At 46.1% G+C, this 14674-nt stretch overlaps 1 protein-coding gene across 1 annotated transcript in view; it reads left to right on the plus strand.

The window, feature by feature from the left end:
• Positions 1–5313: 5313 nt before the first annotated feature.
• Positions 5314–14674, plus strand: part of ALKAL2 (ALK and LTK ligand 2) — an 86981-nt gene continuing 77620 nt past the window's right edge. Inside the window, exon 1 of the mRNA XM_068279108.1 lies at positions 5314–5694. Coding sequence (XP_068135209.1) covers positions 5442–5694 — 253 coding nt within the window. The 5' untranslated portion in view covers positions 5314–5441. The remainder of the gene's footprint in view (positions 5695–14674) is intronic.

The following is a 14674-nucleotide window of genomic DNA, read 5'->3' on the forward strand; positions in this document are numbered from 1 at the left end:
AACAAAACCGCCTGCAAAACCGCTCTGAACTGGCGTTTTTCAGAGCGGTTTGCATTTTTCCTATACTTAACATTGGAGGCAGAAATGCCTCCGAAATAAAAACAATGCCTCAGCCCGGGAATATGCGTTTCAGCAAAACGCCTCCCACTCTGGTGTGAACCACCCCATTGAAATACATTACCCTAGCGTATCCACAGCCGCAAGCGGCTGTAAAAACGCAACAAAACCCGCTTGGTGTGCACCAGCCCAAAGACCCCACCCCAGTTACCAAGCAGATGTTTAAAAAAAAAGAAGCTTTTTTAATATGTATGTCATGAAGGTATATTACTGTTATTTTAGTACATAAGGGCTTACAATTGACGGACACACACACACAAAAAAAAAAACCTATACAAAAAAAATACACCTTTATTTCCAAATAATATGTTGGTGCCATACATTGTGCTAGGAACATCATTTAAATGTTGTGATAGCCAGGACCAATGGGCAAATAAAATGGGTGGGTTTTATTTATAGTAGCATTGCTTATTTTAAAACAATAGGGGATGGAATTGGAGAAATAGTGTATTTTTTTCTTTTTTGGGGGGGGGGGGGATTTCCATGTAAAATGCATAGAAAATAAAGTAATTACTGAAAACAAGTATCACAAAAAAACAAAACAAAACAAAAAAACAAGATATAGATCATTTTCGTGTGATGAGTAGTGATAAAGTTATTGGCAAATGAATGGGAGGAGCGCTGACAGGGGAAAATTGCTTCCGACCTTAAAGAGGAACTTCAGCCTAAACAAACATACTGTCATTAAGTAACATTAGTTATGTTAATTAAAATAAATATAATCTCTCTCCCACCCTGTTTTAAAAGAACAGGCAAAGGTTTGTAATTTCATGAGGGCAGCCATCTTTTTGGTTGAAAGGAGGTGACAGGGAGCATGAGACACAGTTCCAACTGTCCTGTCTCCTGATCACCCCTCCCAGTTGCTAGGCAACAAGAACAACATCATCAAAAAATCCCATCATGCTTTGCACAGCATCAGGGGAAAAATGCCCGTACCGGTTTCTTTGATGGGGCGGAGCTTAGCTAAAAATGCAGCTAAAAATGATTTTTTGGTAAGAAAAACAAAGTTCTGATGCTGTGAACCTGATAAAGAAACACCAAGCCTTTTCAGTTATGCTGAGTAGATTTTTAGTCTGGAGGTTCACTTTAAAGGGAAGGTCCAAGCTGTAAAAAAAACAAACTCCCCTTACCTGGGGCTTCTTCCATCCCCTGCCAGTCGTTCTGTGCCCTCGCCGCAGCTCCTCTCACTCCCGGTGTCCTGCGCTGAAGAAGCCGACCTCGCCAGGTCGGCATCCGGGTCGGCTTCATGTGCGCTCTACGTGGTGTACGTGACGTCATCGTGTCTCTAGTAGTAGAGACCCGATGACGTTGCATACACCATGTGACACCCCCCGCCGTGGAGCGCACAGGAAGCAAACCCGGAAGCCGACCTGGAGAGGTCAGCTTCTTCAGCGCAGGACACCGGGAGTGAGAGGAGCTGCGGCGAGGGCACAGAACGACTGCCGGGGCTGGAGGAAGCCCCAGGTAAGTGGAGTTTGTTTTTTTACAGCTTGGATGTTTCCATTAAGGTGAAAACACCTGTAGGCTGAACCGGTTAAAAACATATTTTAGGAGAAAAATACATATAATTACATAGATCTGTACATCAGATATGAAAGAGGGACAATTCAAGACAAAATTGGGACAGAGGGATTCAGTTCTGTCCCTCCAAAAAAGTACGAGTTACTTTCAGTGGCGTAGCTAAGGAGCTGTGGGCCCCGATGCAAGTTTTACAATGGGGCCCCCCAAGCACTCTACACATAACAATTTATACGGCGCACCAAAATCTGCCAATGGCAACTACAGTGTCAGAGGTGCAAGAAGAGGATGGGGAACAGTTTGTTAATGATTACCACTATTCAAAGTTTCTACAGAAGTCATTATTATGAGCATAGGACCAATAGAGAGCTAATTCTGTAGTTAAGGGAGGGCCCCTCGGGGCCCCTCTGGCCCCGATGCGGTCGCTACCTCTGCACCCCCTATTGCTACGCCCCTGGTTATTGATGGCTAGCACAGCTCTACTGCTCTTCTGATATTTCTGAGCTGCAATTCCGATTGTGGCCACAGAATGGCGGTGTATGAGAGCACAATAAACCCCAGCAGTGATAGCCAGAGACGCGGTGTAGTACGAGGAACGTGTGCGATCCCCTTCTAGTATCACAGTGATTATTTGTCCCTTCACATGCGGACAAACGGCCACGCAGCGTTGTGTTTACTCTCAGCAGGGAGTGGTAAACACACAGCAGAAAGCAAACAGAAAAGTTCAGAGCAGATCAGATTACCCCCGTGATCCGAGCTGCATGTGCCTCTCTGCCCTGTGCCCGACCCCCTGCCCCTGTGCCCGGAGTGTGGCAGCTCCAGCGATCCCCACTGATCAGTACATAGAATGCCTGCACGTGGGAGAGCATTGCGGCTACTTTAATAGCTTCCAGTAATGAGCCTGATGATCAGCATTAGGAAAGGACGCTGCTGCTGGTAAAGAAGTGTAAATTGATAATAATGATATCCCAGATCGGGGAGAGGGAAGCCTTGCCTGGCCTTTCCTGTACAAAGAGGTGTGTGATGGCCGGGAAGATAGCAATGGATCTCCCCCTCCTCCTCCCTTTTCCTGGGGATGGCTAATTAAAGACAAGTGCACGTGCTGAGTGTCAGCAGGGTTCGAGCATAAGAAGTGAGCAGGGAGCTGGTCAGACCTCACACAGGAGGGACTCCCCATAGCATTCACTTAAGTTTATTTGTTTCCTCCTCATCAATCCAATTCCTATCATCAGATCCAGCAGCCACCTTATCATGGACAAGCTAAACTCTATATAAGACTGGCATGGTTCACTAGCTGCAAACTTGTGGCTACTGTTCTTCTCTGTACACTGACTGTGTGCAGCCTGACTGAGCTACTGGACAGGTAACACTGCTGATGATCTGCCTTCCTGCCTGTTCTCAGTGCTGCTGTCACTTCTCTGTACACAGACTATGTGCAGCCTGCCTGAGCTACTGGACAGGTAACACTGCTGATGATCTGTCTCCCTGCTTGTTCTCAGTGCTGCTGTCACTTCTCTGTACAGGGACTGTGTGCAGCCTGAGCTACTGGACAGGTAACACTGCTGATGATATGTCTCCCTGCTTGTTCTCAGTGCTGCTGTCACTTCTCTGTACAGGGACTGTGTGCAGCCTGAGCTACTGGACAGGTAACACTGCTGATGATCTGTCTCCCTGCTTGTTCTCAGTGCTGCTGTCACTTCTCTGTACAGGGACTGTGTGCAGCCTGAGCTACTAGACAGGTAACACTGCTGATGATCTGCCTTCCTGCTTGTTCTCAGTGCTGCTGTCACTTCTCTGTACACAGACTGTGTGCAGCCTGCCTGAACTACTGGACAGGTAACACTGCTGATTATCTGTCTCCCTGCTTGTTCTCAGTGTTGCTGTCACTTCTCTGTACAGGGACTGTGTGCAGCCTGAGCTACTGGACAGGTAACACTGCTGATGATCTGTCTTCCTGCTTGTTCTCAGTGTTGCTGTCACTTCTCTGTACAGGGACTGTGTGCAGCCTGCCTGAGCTACTGGACAGGTAACACTGCTGATGATCTGTCTCCCTGCTTGTTCTCAGTGCTGCTGTCACTTCTCTGTACAGGTACTGTGTGCAGCCTGACTGAGCTACTGGACAGGTAACACTGCTGATGATCTGCCTTCCTGCTTGTTCTCAGTGCTGCTGTCACTTCTCTGCGAAGGGACTGTGTGCAGCCTGAGCTACTGGACAGGTAACACTGCTGATGATATGTCTTCCTGCTTGTTCTCAGTGCTGCTGTCACTTCTCTGTGCAGAGACTGTGTGCAGCCTGAGCTACTGGAAAGGTAACACTGCTGATGATCTGTCTCCCTGCTTGTTCTCAGTGCTGCTGTCACTTCTCTGTACAGGGACTGTGTGCAGCCTGCCTGAGCTACTGGACAGGTAACACTGCTGATGATCTGTCTCCCTGCTTGTTCTCAGTGCTGCTGTCACTTCTCTGTACAGGGACTGTGTGCAGCCTGAGCTACTGGACAGGTAACACTGCTGATGATATGTCTCCCTGCTTGTTCTCAGTGCTGCTGTCACTTCTCTGTGCAGGGACTGTGTGCAGCCTGAGATACTCGACAGGTAACACTGCTGATGATCTGTTTCCCTGCTTGTTCTCAGTGCTGCTGTCACTTCTCTGCTCTGGCACTGTGTGCAGCCTGAGCTACTAGACAGGTAACACTGCTGACGATCTGTCTCCCTGCTTGTTCTCAGTGCTGCCGTCACTTCTCTGTACAGGGACTGTGTGCAGCCTGAGCTATTGGACAGGTAACACTGCTGATGATCTGTCTCCCTGCTTGTTCTCAGTGCTGCTGTCACTTCTCTGTACAGAGACTGTGTGCAGCCTGAGCTACTGGACAGGTAACACTGCTGATGATCTGTCTCCCTGCTTGTTCTCAGTGCTGCTGTCACTTCTCTGTACAGGTACTGTGTGCAGCCTGACTGAGCTACTGGACAGGTAACACTGCTGATGATCTGCCTTCCTGCTTGTTCTCAGTGCTGCTGTCACTTCTCTGTGCAGGGACTGTGTGCAGCCTGCCTGAACTACTGGACAGGTAACACTGCTGATGATCTGTCTCCCTGCTTGTTCTCTGTGCTGCTGTCACTTCTCTGTGCAGGGACTGTGTGCAGCCTGAGATACTAGACAGGTAACACTGCTGATGATCTGTCTCCCTGCTTGTTCTCAGTGCTGGTGTCACTTCTCTGTACATGGACTGTGTGCAGCCTGAGCTGCTGGACAGGTAACGCTGCTGATGATATGTCTCCCTGCTTGTTCTCAGTGCTGCTGTCACTTCTCTGCGCAGGGACTGTGTGCAGCCTGAGATACTAGACAGGTAACACTGCTGATGATCTGTCTTCCTGCTTGTTCTCAGTGCTGCTGTTACTTCTCTGCACAGAGACTGTGTGCAGCCTAAGCTCTTGGACAGGTAACATTGCTAAATACCTGCCTTCTTGCTTTGCAGGTGGCTTGTGTCACTTTGCTAACTGTGAATGAGAACCTGCAGCAGTGTGTGTGAGCTGGTGTGGCTGCTGTGTGTACTCAGGTATTAAGCAAGGAGGAGTGCTTGAGGATGGTGTGGTGGTGGAGGCAGTACATAAAGGGGGTGTAGTGAAAGTGAATGGTAAAAGTGCTGTGACAGTGCCTCTTGGGTTCAGACTGAAGAGGCAGCCTGTGGGAGAAGGATGTGCAGATCCAGCATCAGGTTAAATAATACTGACAGGAGTCTACTTTCTTCTATTCCACTTCAAGAAGCCACCTAAACCAGAGCTCTGGAGGACACCCAGTGGATGAGAAGATGAGGGATTTCATGTACACTGCTGTGTTGGGGATTCTCTTCCTATTGCTCTCTTCTGGATACTGCAAGGACAGGACTGACTCCTCTAACCTGACAGACAAGGACCTTTTTAACTTTATTATGAAAATCATCAAAGACTTAAATAAGTACAACCTGGATGAGGACAATAAAGTGCAGTACGACTCCAAGCAAAATTATTACCCTGAGGAAAAGGATGACATGGAGTATGAAGCTTACCAGGAGCAGAGAGTAGGTAAGGCATTTCCTAACTAAAGGAGAGAACTGCAAAGTCTATTTGTGTGTGATGGGTTCTTTCCCTCTAGCCAGGCAAACTAGGCTGCTGCCTAGGGCAGCACATTTGTAGTACAATTGTATTTGTTACACTATAGTTTCTTATGCTTTTCTTACTACAACTTTTGATTAGGTGTAGTATATTGTGCAGAGAAAAACACATTTTCGATACAATATAGACAGTCTTTTAAGCTATTATTAGTGTTGTTATATAAACAAATCTCTTCTGAAACTGCATCAGCAGTGATTCTGGAAACTTTTCTCCCAAGTTTTCTCACAAGAGATGTTTTCGCAACTTATTAAAGAGATAACTTTTTAGTCCCCAGAAAGCCAAACAAATCAAAACGAGTTGTTACCAGTTTATCTAAGTCTGATATTACTTTTTCAACCTATTTTTTTATGAATGTATCACTTGCTGGGGGTTGACAAGGTATTTCAAACATAACATGTGAAAACATCTCCTTTGAGAAAATTTAGGGAAAAGTTTTATTAAGCTGTCTTTTATTAATAAGTCTTTGTTCAAAAGTTAGCAATGTAGTTCTAGCAAATAGCAGCTAAGCTGTGTTACCTAAGAGGATGGTGAAGCCGTTGCCTTATATCACATTTGTGGTGTAGGACTTATGTGGAAACTGGTTTATGTTATATTCATTGTAGTTCAATGTTTGTTCTAGTTTTACCATGATAGAAGTATAGTACAGCATAGTATTGTTTAGTAGTTCATCATTTACTAGTGCTCTGCATAGGCAACTGAAGCAGGGCTGGTGGTATCCTAGAAGTCAGGTACTCAGTGACTTTTTTTTTTTCTTATTTTAGCCATTGTTGCCTGCTCTAAAAAAAATGTCCTGTAGTATACAACCTGTTTGTTAGTAGCAAACTTTTCACATAAGAATTCTGCATGATATATACAGTAGTACAGCTACTCAAATACAAGCAACAGTCATTCATATGGTTGGCATAATCCTGAGAAGTCAAATGTATACTTTATCAGCTTAGAAAGCAAATGCAATATGAGGACATTAATCTATGTGTATGAAAGCGATGCAGCGTTGTATTTGTCTTTGCCTCTGAGGCACAGTGCACAGAATAAAAGGGAAGCACAGTGCACAGAAAAAAAGTGACAGGGATAAAAAAAAAACCAAAAAAACAATGAGTAAAAAAAAAAATAGATTTCATACTGTAGTTTGCTTAGCTTTCATAAAATAATTTATATCTGACCTAGGCTCTTATCTTATAATTCACGTTTTCTCTTAAGTTTTCTCCTAGGAGATTTTTTAATCTTATCTAAAAAATAACTTTTTGGAACTTAGCAGTTTCAAACACACACACAAAAAGAAAAAATATAGGTACAGAGCTTATATCAAACGTATATGTTGTTTTTTCCTGTTTGGCGGGAGCTTTAAAGGTGTTATATTGGAAAGGTTTGACAATATCTACTTGGAGAAAACTCAGGAGAAAAGCTGATAGGATATGGACCCAACCTCACCTGTTATGAATAATAAGATAAGGTCCTTAGATAAACCAATACATTGTTAGATTTCTGACCAGTGAACCCAGTAGCTCCGGCAGTCTGTGTGTGCTGGTCATCATTGCTGGTTAATGAGCATGTGCCGTGGTTGGCAGTGGTAATTCATGCACAGAACATTACACTGTAGGGACTTATTAACAAGATCAATACCCAGGAAACATATAAAAGGCCACTGAGACGTATTTATAACAAACATGTGAGGTTTGCTGCAGCTTATTTGCATACTTGGCTTGAGAGGGGGAAGCCTAAAGAGGCTCTCCCCATCCTCCTCAGCCTGGCCAATCCAGTGATGAGACCCCCGTATTGCGTTTGCACTGAGCCTGCACAGTAGCACTCTCCTGCTCAGGCTCTGGTGGTCCGTGGTACTGCGCAAACTGTCGTCAAGCGGGCTTTCAGGGGTCCCATCGCTGGAGCGGCCTGGTGGAGGAGTATGGGGGAAGCCTCTGGAGGATTCCCCACTTGAGGTGAGCACTTTTTTAAGTTTAAAGTCAATGGGAACCACTTGAAAAAAGCAAAAGGCAGATACTTACCTTAGGAGAGCGAAGGCTCTGGGTGCTAATGAGCCTTCTCTCTCCTCTCCCGTTGCCCGTTCCAGCGCTGGCTCACCCGTAGCAGCATGCGACCAATTCAGTCAAATGCTGCTATCTCCACTGCCGAGAGGAAGACTTCAGGAGCCCGAGTGCTCCATACTGCGCATGCGTAAGCGCCCTCTCTCACGCACATGCGCAGTATGGAGCCACCGGTCTTCGGGAGGACTTGGCTCCCGAAGTCACCCACGGCGGGGGGGGGGGGATTTGAACGGAGGAGCTGCCGCCTGAACCAGAGCACCGGGAGAGGAAATGGGAGGCGCTACAGGACCCATAGCCTTCCCTCTCCTTTGGTAAGTATCTGCCTTTTGTTTTTTTCAAGCGGTTCCCATTGGCTTTAACTCCACTTTATTTAAATTTCCTTTTAGTTACAGATAGCGTATAAAAATGTTAGGACCTCCATTGATTTTCTTTTCCTGTGCTCTTCCTGGAGAAATGTCCCCAGATTTCCTGTTTGATGTGACACCTGTGAGCAGAGCAGGAAATGGGGGCTAGGATAGCAATAAAGTTTGATAGAGGATCTCATTCCTCTCCACTTTTGTGAAATCAGTGCTTGTACAGCTCTGAGTGTTTTGGGGCATTTCCCCTCACTTCCTGTTCTCTTTGGTAACACCCTTCGCGGGACAGGAAATGAGAGAGGGCATTTCCCTATATGAAGTCATTCTGGAATGCAGACTTGTGCTAGATTTTTTTTTTCATAATCGGGAAACAAAAGTTTTGACCTAAGTTGCATTTGAGCATAAACATATGTAAATGCAAATCCTATCTTGTTATCCGTCATTTCAAGCTGGGGAACATTTGTTACAAAATCACCTCCTTTCCCATCAGGGAATCCCTTACAGTTAATTAAAACACAAATTTAATCTGTGATCGAAAGCATTAAACAATATAAAAGTAATAGGAACAAAGATATAATGGTTGAAGCTACTGGATGGGTTAATACTTTAAACTGTCACTTCACTCAGAAGCTAATTGATAAGATTGCTAGATTGTCCTGGAAGTCAGAAATTATTGCCAGAAGTCCAGAATTATCAGATTGACTTGAACTGTACCGAGTTTTGTAATGCTAGGTACACACGATGCGTTTTTTCAGTCGGTTCTCCGTCCGATCGATTTTCCGCTTGATTTTCTTATCTTTTCTTATCAATTTCCATTTACTTCTATGAGAAATCGACCAGAAAAACGATCGGAAATAATAACGGAAATTATCTATGGAACCATCTATCGAACACAAAATTGTATGGTGTGTACCTAGCATAAACAATTCAGAAAATCTTTTGCTGTATCCAGGCAAGCTGAGAACTTTCTCTAAGTTGTTTGCACATCAATTACTTAATTAAAATACAAGCTGATAACTCAGTGAAGTGTAAATATGCCTTCAAATGACATTAGTCCAGTCTTGTTTTAGATTCATGTTTACTGTGTTTAACCACTTAGGTCTATCTGGATGGATATATCCATCCAGATAGCCTGCCCTGCTGCTGCTGCGCCGGGCACGCTCCCGCACGTGCTCCCGCCGCCTTTCTTTCCCCGGAGATCAATGAATGGGAATTCAGTTCCCATTCATTGATCTATGTCCCCGTAAGAAAAACCGACGGCTTCTATGAAAAGCTGCGATTTTTCTATGTCTCACATCATCCTTGCAGTTCCTGTAAGCAAGAGCTCTCGCTTACAGCATGAAAAATCAAAAAATCACTGTAGCTATCTTGTGGTTAAATAATAAAATTACATCTACATACGAGGCTTTTTTTTAAATATACACAATCAAATACATTTAAAATTACCTGTTTTCCTCCCCACTCCAAAAAAACCCAAATAAAATTTTTAATAAAAAAAAACAAAAAAACATAAATAGTTACCTAAGGGTCTGAACTTTTTAATATGCATGTCAAGCGAGTATATTACTATAATTTTTTTTTAAATTATAAGCTTCTAAATAGTGATGGACGCAAATTGAAAAAATGCACCTTTATTTCCAAATAAAATATTGGCGCCATACATTGTTATAGCGACATAATTTAAATGGTGTAATAACCGGGACAAATGGGCAGATAAAACACGTAGGTGTTAATTATGGTAATGCGTATTATTTTAAATCTATAATGGCTGAAAACTGAGAAATAATGATTTTTTTCCATTTTTTTCTTAATCTTCCTGTTAAAATGCATTTAGAAAAAAATAATTCTTAGCAAAATGTACAACCCAAAGAAAGCCTAATTGGTGGTGGAAAAAACAAGATATAGATCAATTCATTGTGATAAGTAGTGATAAAGTTATTGGCGAATGAATGGGAGGTGAAAGTTGCTTGGATGCATCAGGTGAAACGACACTGTAGGCTGAAGTGGTTAATGTTATAGAGCAAATATTAAATTTTGAGTTTCATACCACTGTAAACAGGAAATATGATTGGCAAGGGTATATAACTCTTTCCCGGATCATTACTATTACAGCACCTTTATTGTAGTTATGTCTATTAGTGTTGACAATTGAGCATATTCAAGAACATTAATATTGCTAGCAAAGTGTTACCAGCTGGGCACAGCGCAGGCAATAGGTTAGAACTGTGCATGGGTACACCTACAGCATGTGTGCAAATATGCATTTCTACTTCCGTAACTAATGCTCCTCCCCCTGCCTCATATTAGATGAGTCTGTGTGGCAGCATGTGGAAAATGAGGAGTATAGCGGCTGCAAAAGATTCCTGTCACGGACGGTTGCGGGGACGCAGACGCGTCCTGGCACCGCCCGTGAAGTAAAGAACGATCGCACTCGATTCCTGCATCGATTGCGCTTCAGACAGTATCCCTCAGCTAAGACAGATTCCCCAGCTGTTCCTAAGCTACAGTGACAGCCTGGGGGGAAGCTGTTAATTAGCTGGGACATATTCCCTGTGGAAGGCACAATTTCCCTTTTGGCTCTGGGAACCAGGTGACACTTAGCTGATCTCATGGAGATGTTAATTAACAAACCAGGAGTCTTTTCAGAGCCAAGGAAGCTAATCCCAGCAGGGGGCAGACTTAGCGGAACCATTCAGCCAGGATAGGGAAACATAGAGTTATGATCTTTATGCATGTTTTAGAAGTACCATACATCGGAGAAATGTGAAAGTTATATCATTCTGCTGGTCCGGAGCTTGTGAGTGTTTTGATATTAAATTTGGGCCCCTAGCCTAACCAGAACGCTGGGAATTCCACCGTTTTGTAACCGGGCATGCAAACATGCCCAAGTTTGATATCATATTAATCGGTAGGTTCTGGGGATCGAGAATATGTAATTATTATCTGTGTGCCGGCCGCGCAGGTCGGCCTAGGGAACCTGTCAGGATTATGAGGTTGCTAAAAGCCCCTGCCCAGGTGTGATTACCATAGTCCGGCCTAGGGGGCCGACTCTGGAAGCCCGCCTCTGAGCTCATCTCCATTAAAAGTGAATGAGCTGCCTGAGAAGTTCTTCCTCCCTTTACCATCTTCATGACAATCTGCTGCCAGCCAGAGGACATAGGGCTGGTGGCCATTTTGCTGACCCATCTGAACAAAGAACTCTAAGAACTTGAAACCGTTTGCTTGAACTTGATTGGAAACCAGAACTCTGATTTTTCCCACAAACAGGACATCTTTCCAGGAACTAAGTATTTTTCTCCCTTCTTTTATTTTTCATACTGGCTATTACTGTCTTAATAATTGTGATTTTTAATAAATTGTCTGTATATATTAATTATTTATATTGCGTGAATAAACGACTTTCTCCAAGTCATTCACTTTCCGCTACCCTGCTTATCAGCACACACAGAAATGATCCCGGGTCTCTGAAGATACGCTACTGTTTGTTTGTTGTTGGCTAGACAGAATATCGTGTGTTTAACCGTTTTATTCGCAGGATTAGTCAGTCAGTTAGTGGGCCCCACGGTCCCATGATAACCGCGGTGGTGGCAGTTTACTCTGAACCAGTGGGTGAAGTGGTAATCACCCGTGTCTCACGGGCTCCCTTCTGAGTTGTCCGCGGCTAATTCTTAACGGTTCCTGCGCATTGACTGCGACCAGAGTTCGCACGATCTGTGCGCTGGCACCGTTTAGAAGGCTAAGTGCGGTCAGCCACAAGGGCTCCTGTGACAGTGTTAGGCAGCGGTTGGGACCTGTGTTGTGCTGAAAGTATCTACGATAGCGCTAGCGCTATCGAGAAACGAACTAATTCGTTGGTGTAGCTGGAAGGCAATATATTTTTTATATATACAGAGAGACTGTGTAGCCAGTACCCCTCCCCAAAAGTTTTATTTTATTTGGCATGGAAATGTCCGGGAACTACCAGAACATGTGCCTAGCAGACCTGGAAAATCTTTGCGAAGAGAGGGGCATTGGCATCCTCCGCAAGACAAAACGGGACCTGATGGCAGACTTGTCCAGATGGGATGCCCAGCAACTGCGGGAGCTGGGAGTGTCCGCTGAGGTGGATACCAGCCCATCTGACAATCAAGGGGAACCAGAGGCTGAAGATCTTAGGCGTACAGAGGTTGAGCATCCTGCGGGCCCTGTTGCAACAGTTACGCCAGAGAATGTCAGTGTGGACCCCAACCCCAGAGTTTCTGAAAGTACTCGCCTGGAACCGGCCAGTACTGGACTGTCCATGGGTGCTGACCCGGTAATGCAGCAGGCATTACAAAAGCTGATGGAGACTGACCTGGAAAAGTACATGCAGTACATGGAAGCACGAGAGGAACGGGAGCGCCAATCTGCAGAACGCCACGCGGAGAGGGATGCCGCTGAGCGAGAACGGGAGCGCCAATCTGCAGAACGCCACGCGGAGAGGGATGCCGCTGAGCGAGAACGGGAGCGCCAACGACAGCATGAGCTAAACATGGCAAAAGTGCAACAGGCCAGCCGGAGTTCACCGCCCAGCCTCCCTGCTGAAGGAGCTGCAGCACCCGTAAGTGCAAAATTTAAATTTGCTAATATTGAAAAAGACACAGACATTGACTTGTTTTTGCGATCTTTTGAAAAAGCATGCCGTCAGTATCGTCTGTCCCAAGACCAGTGGGCCAGACATCTGACACCGTTGCTGCGCTACAAAGCGCTTGATGCCTTCGCAGAATTGCCTGCGGAGAAGGATAATGATTATGCTGCTATAAAAGACGCTATCGTTACTAAGTACCAGCTGACGCCAGAAGCCTATCGGAAAAAGTTCAGGGCCTGGCAGAAAAAGTCTTCTGATTCGTACCGAGATGTGGTCAGCAGCTTGCTCACCACACTCCGCCAGTGGACACTAGGCCTCACCAAAGGGTCTTATGGCGTCCTGGAGGACTTGATAGTCCTGGAACAATTTCTGAACATTTGCCCTGCTGATGTACGACAATTTGTGCTAGAACGCAAGCCGGCTTCAGCCACTGTCGCTGCAGACCTTGCTGAGACTTTTGCAACTACCCGGGTGGCTGATACACGCAGAACTGTCCCATCCAGCTGGAGAGGAGGTCAGCCCAATACCTCGGCAGACCCTCCTGCCCCTGTGAGCCGTCCGCCACAGAGGCCACCCAGCGCAGCTGCTGCACCCAGGCCTGCAGCGCCTGGAGAGGTCATCTGTCACTACTGCCGCCAGCCCGGACACATGAAGTTCGACTGCCCGGAGCGGAGACAGACACCACCAGCACCTGGATCATCTGCATCACCTGCACCTCACCCACAGCAGAGGCAACCCGCCAGAGAACCACAGCCTGGATCATCAGATTTTGTCCTGTTTGCCCGCGGAAAGGAAATCCGCGACCGAACCGACCAGCAGCAACTTGTTAGAGTGAACGGCAAAGTTGTCACCGGATTCCGAGACACCGGAGCTGACATCACGTTAGTTCACTCACACCTTGTGCCAAAGGAGAGCATCAGCTCCAGCCGATCCCTTGCCCTTACTGGGGTAGAAGGCACCCTTTTTCACATAGCCCACGCCAGAGTGAAGCTGGATTGGGGAGTGGGAGGGGTCCAAGAAAGGGTTGTTGGGGTTATGAAGGATCTCCCAGTCCCTGTGTTGCTAGGGACTGATTTGGGCAAGCTTGTGTCCTACTATGAACCTGCCACGACCGCCTTGTCGCTCACGGAAGGAGACGGACTCTCCACCCACCACCAGGTACTTTATACACTTGGGGGAGCACCAGGGGGAGGTGGGTTGAATGTGCCCAGTTCAAGGGTACCAGGTTCAATAGTGCCTGCTTCAAAGGCACCTGAGTTTGAGGTACAGACTGTCTGTTGTGATGATGCTGTAACTGTACCTGAGTCTCCTGTACAACCTGTCTGTAATGAAAAAATGTCTATACCTGTCAATGTCATTACTGCATGCAATGATGATCTGAGTAATGTCCGTCTGTGCCATTCTGACAGTGTACCTGTGCTAGCAATACCGCGCAGCTGCACTGCTCAGAACCCGAGCTCAGAACAGGTGGAGGGGGTTCCGGCCTCTTCCCCCTCCTCTGACCGCAGGGAGGAGACCTTTCAGCCGCTGGCCTCGTGTGACATGAGCCAGTTGGCTGAAACTGACAGCGCCGTATTCTCAGCCGCACTACAAAGTGACCCAAGCCTGGAGGTGCTCATGCAGCAAGCCGCTGAGCCCCTCGCAGACGGGGCCGCTTTCAAGGTGTACTGGGAAGGTGGGAGACTGTACAGTGAGTCTGCACAGCCCCCTACAGGTAGATCCCACGCGAATACCAAATGGCTTGTGGTCCCGAGTGCGTTCAGGGGACATGTGCTGAAATCCGCACATGGTAATCCTCTGACAGGGCACTCAGGGGTCCGCAAGACACTCGCCGGTATTCGGAACCAGTTTTATTGGCCCCGGATGAACAGGGATGTAGCAAACTA

Source organism: Hyperolius riggenbachi, chromosome 4, assembly GCF_040937935.1.
Source record: "Hyperolius riggenbachi isolate aHypRig1 chromosome 4, aHypRig1.pri, whole genome shotgun sequence".
NCBI lineage: Eukaryota > Metazoa > Chordata > Amphibia > Anura > Hyperoliidae > Hyperolius > Hyperolius riggenbachi.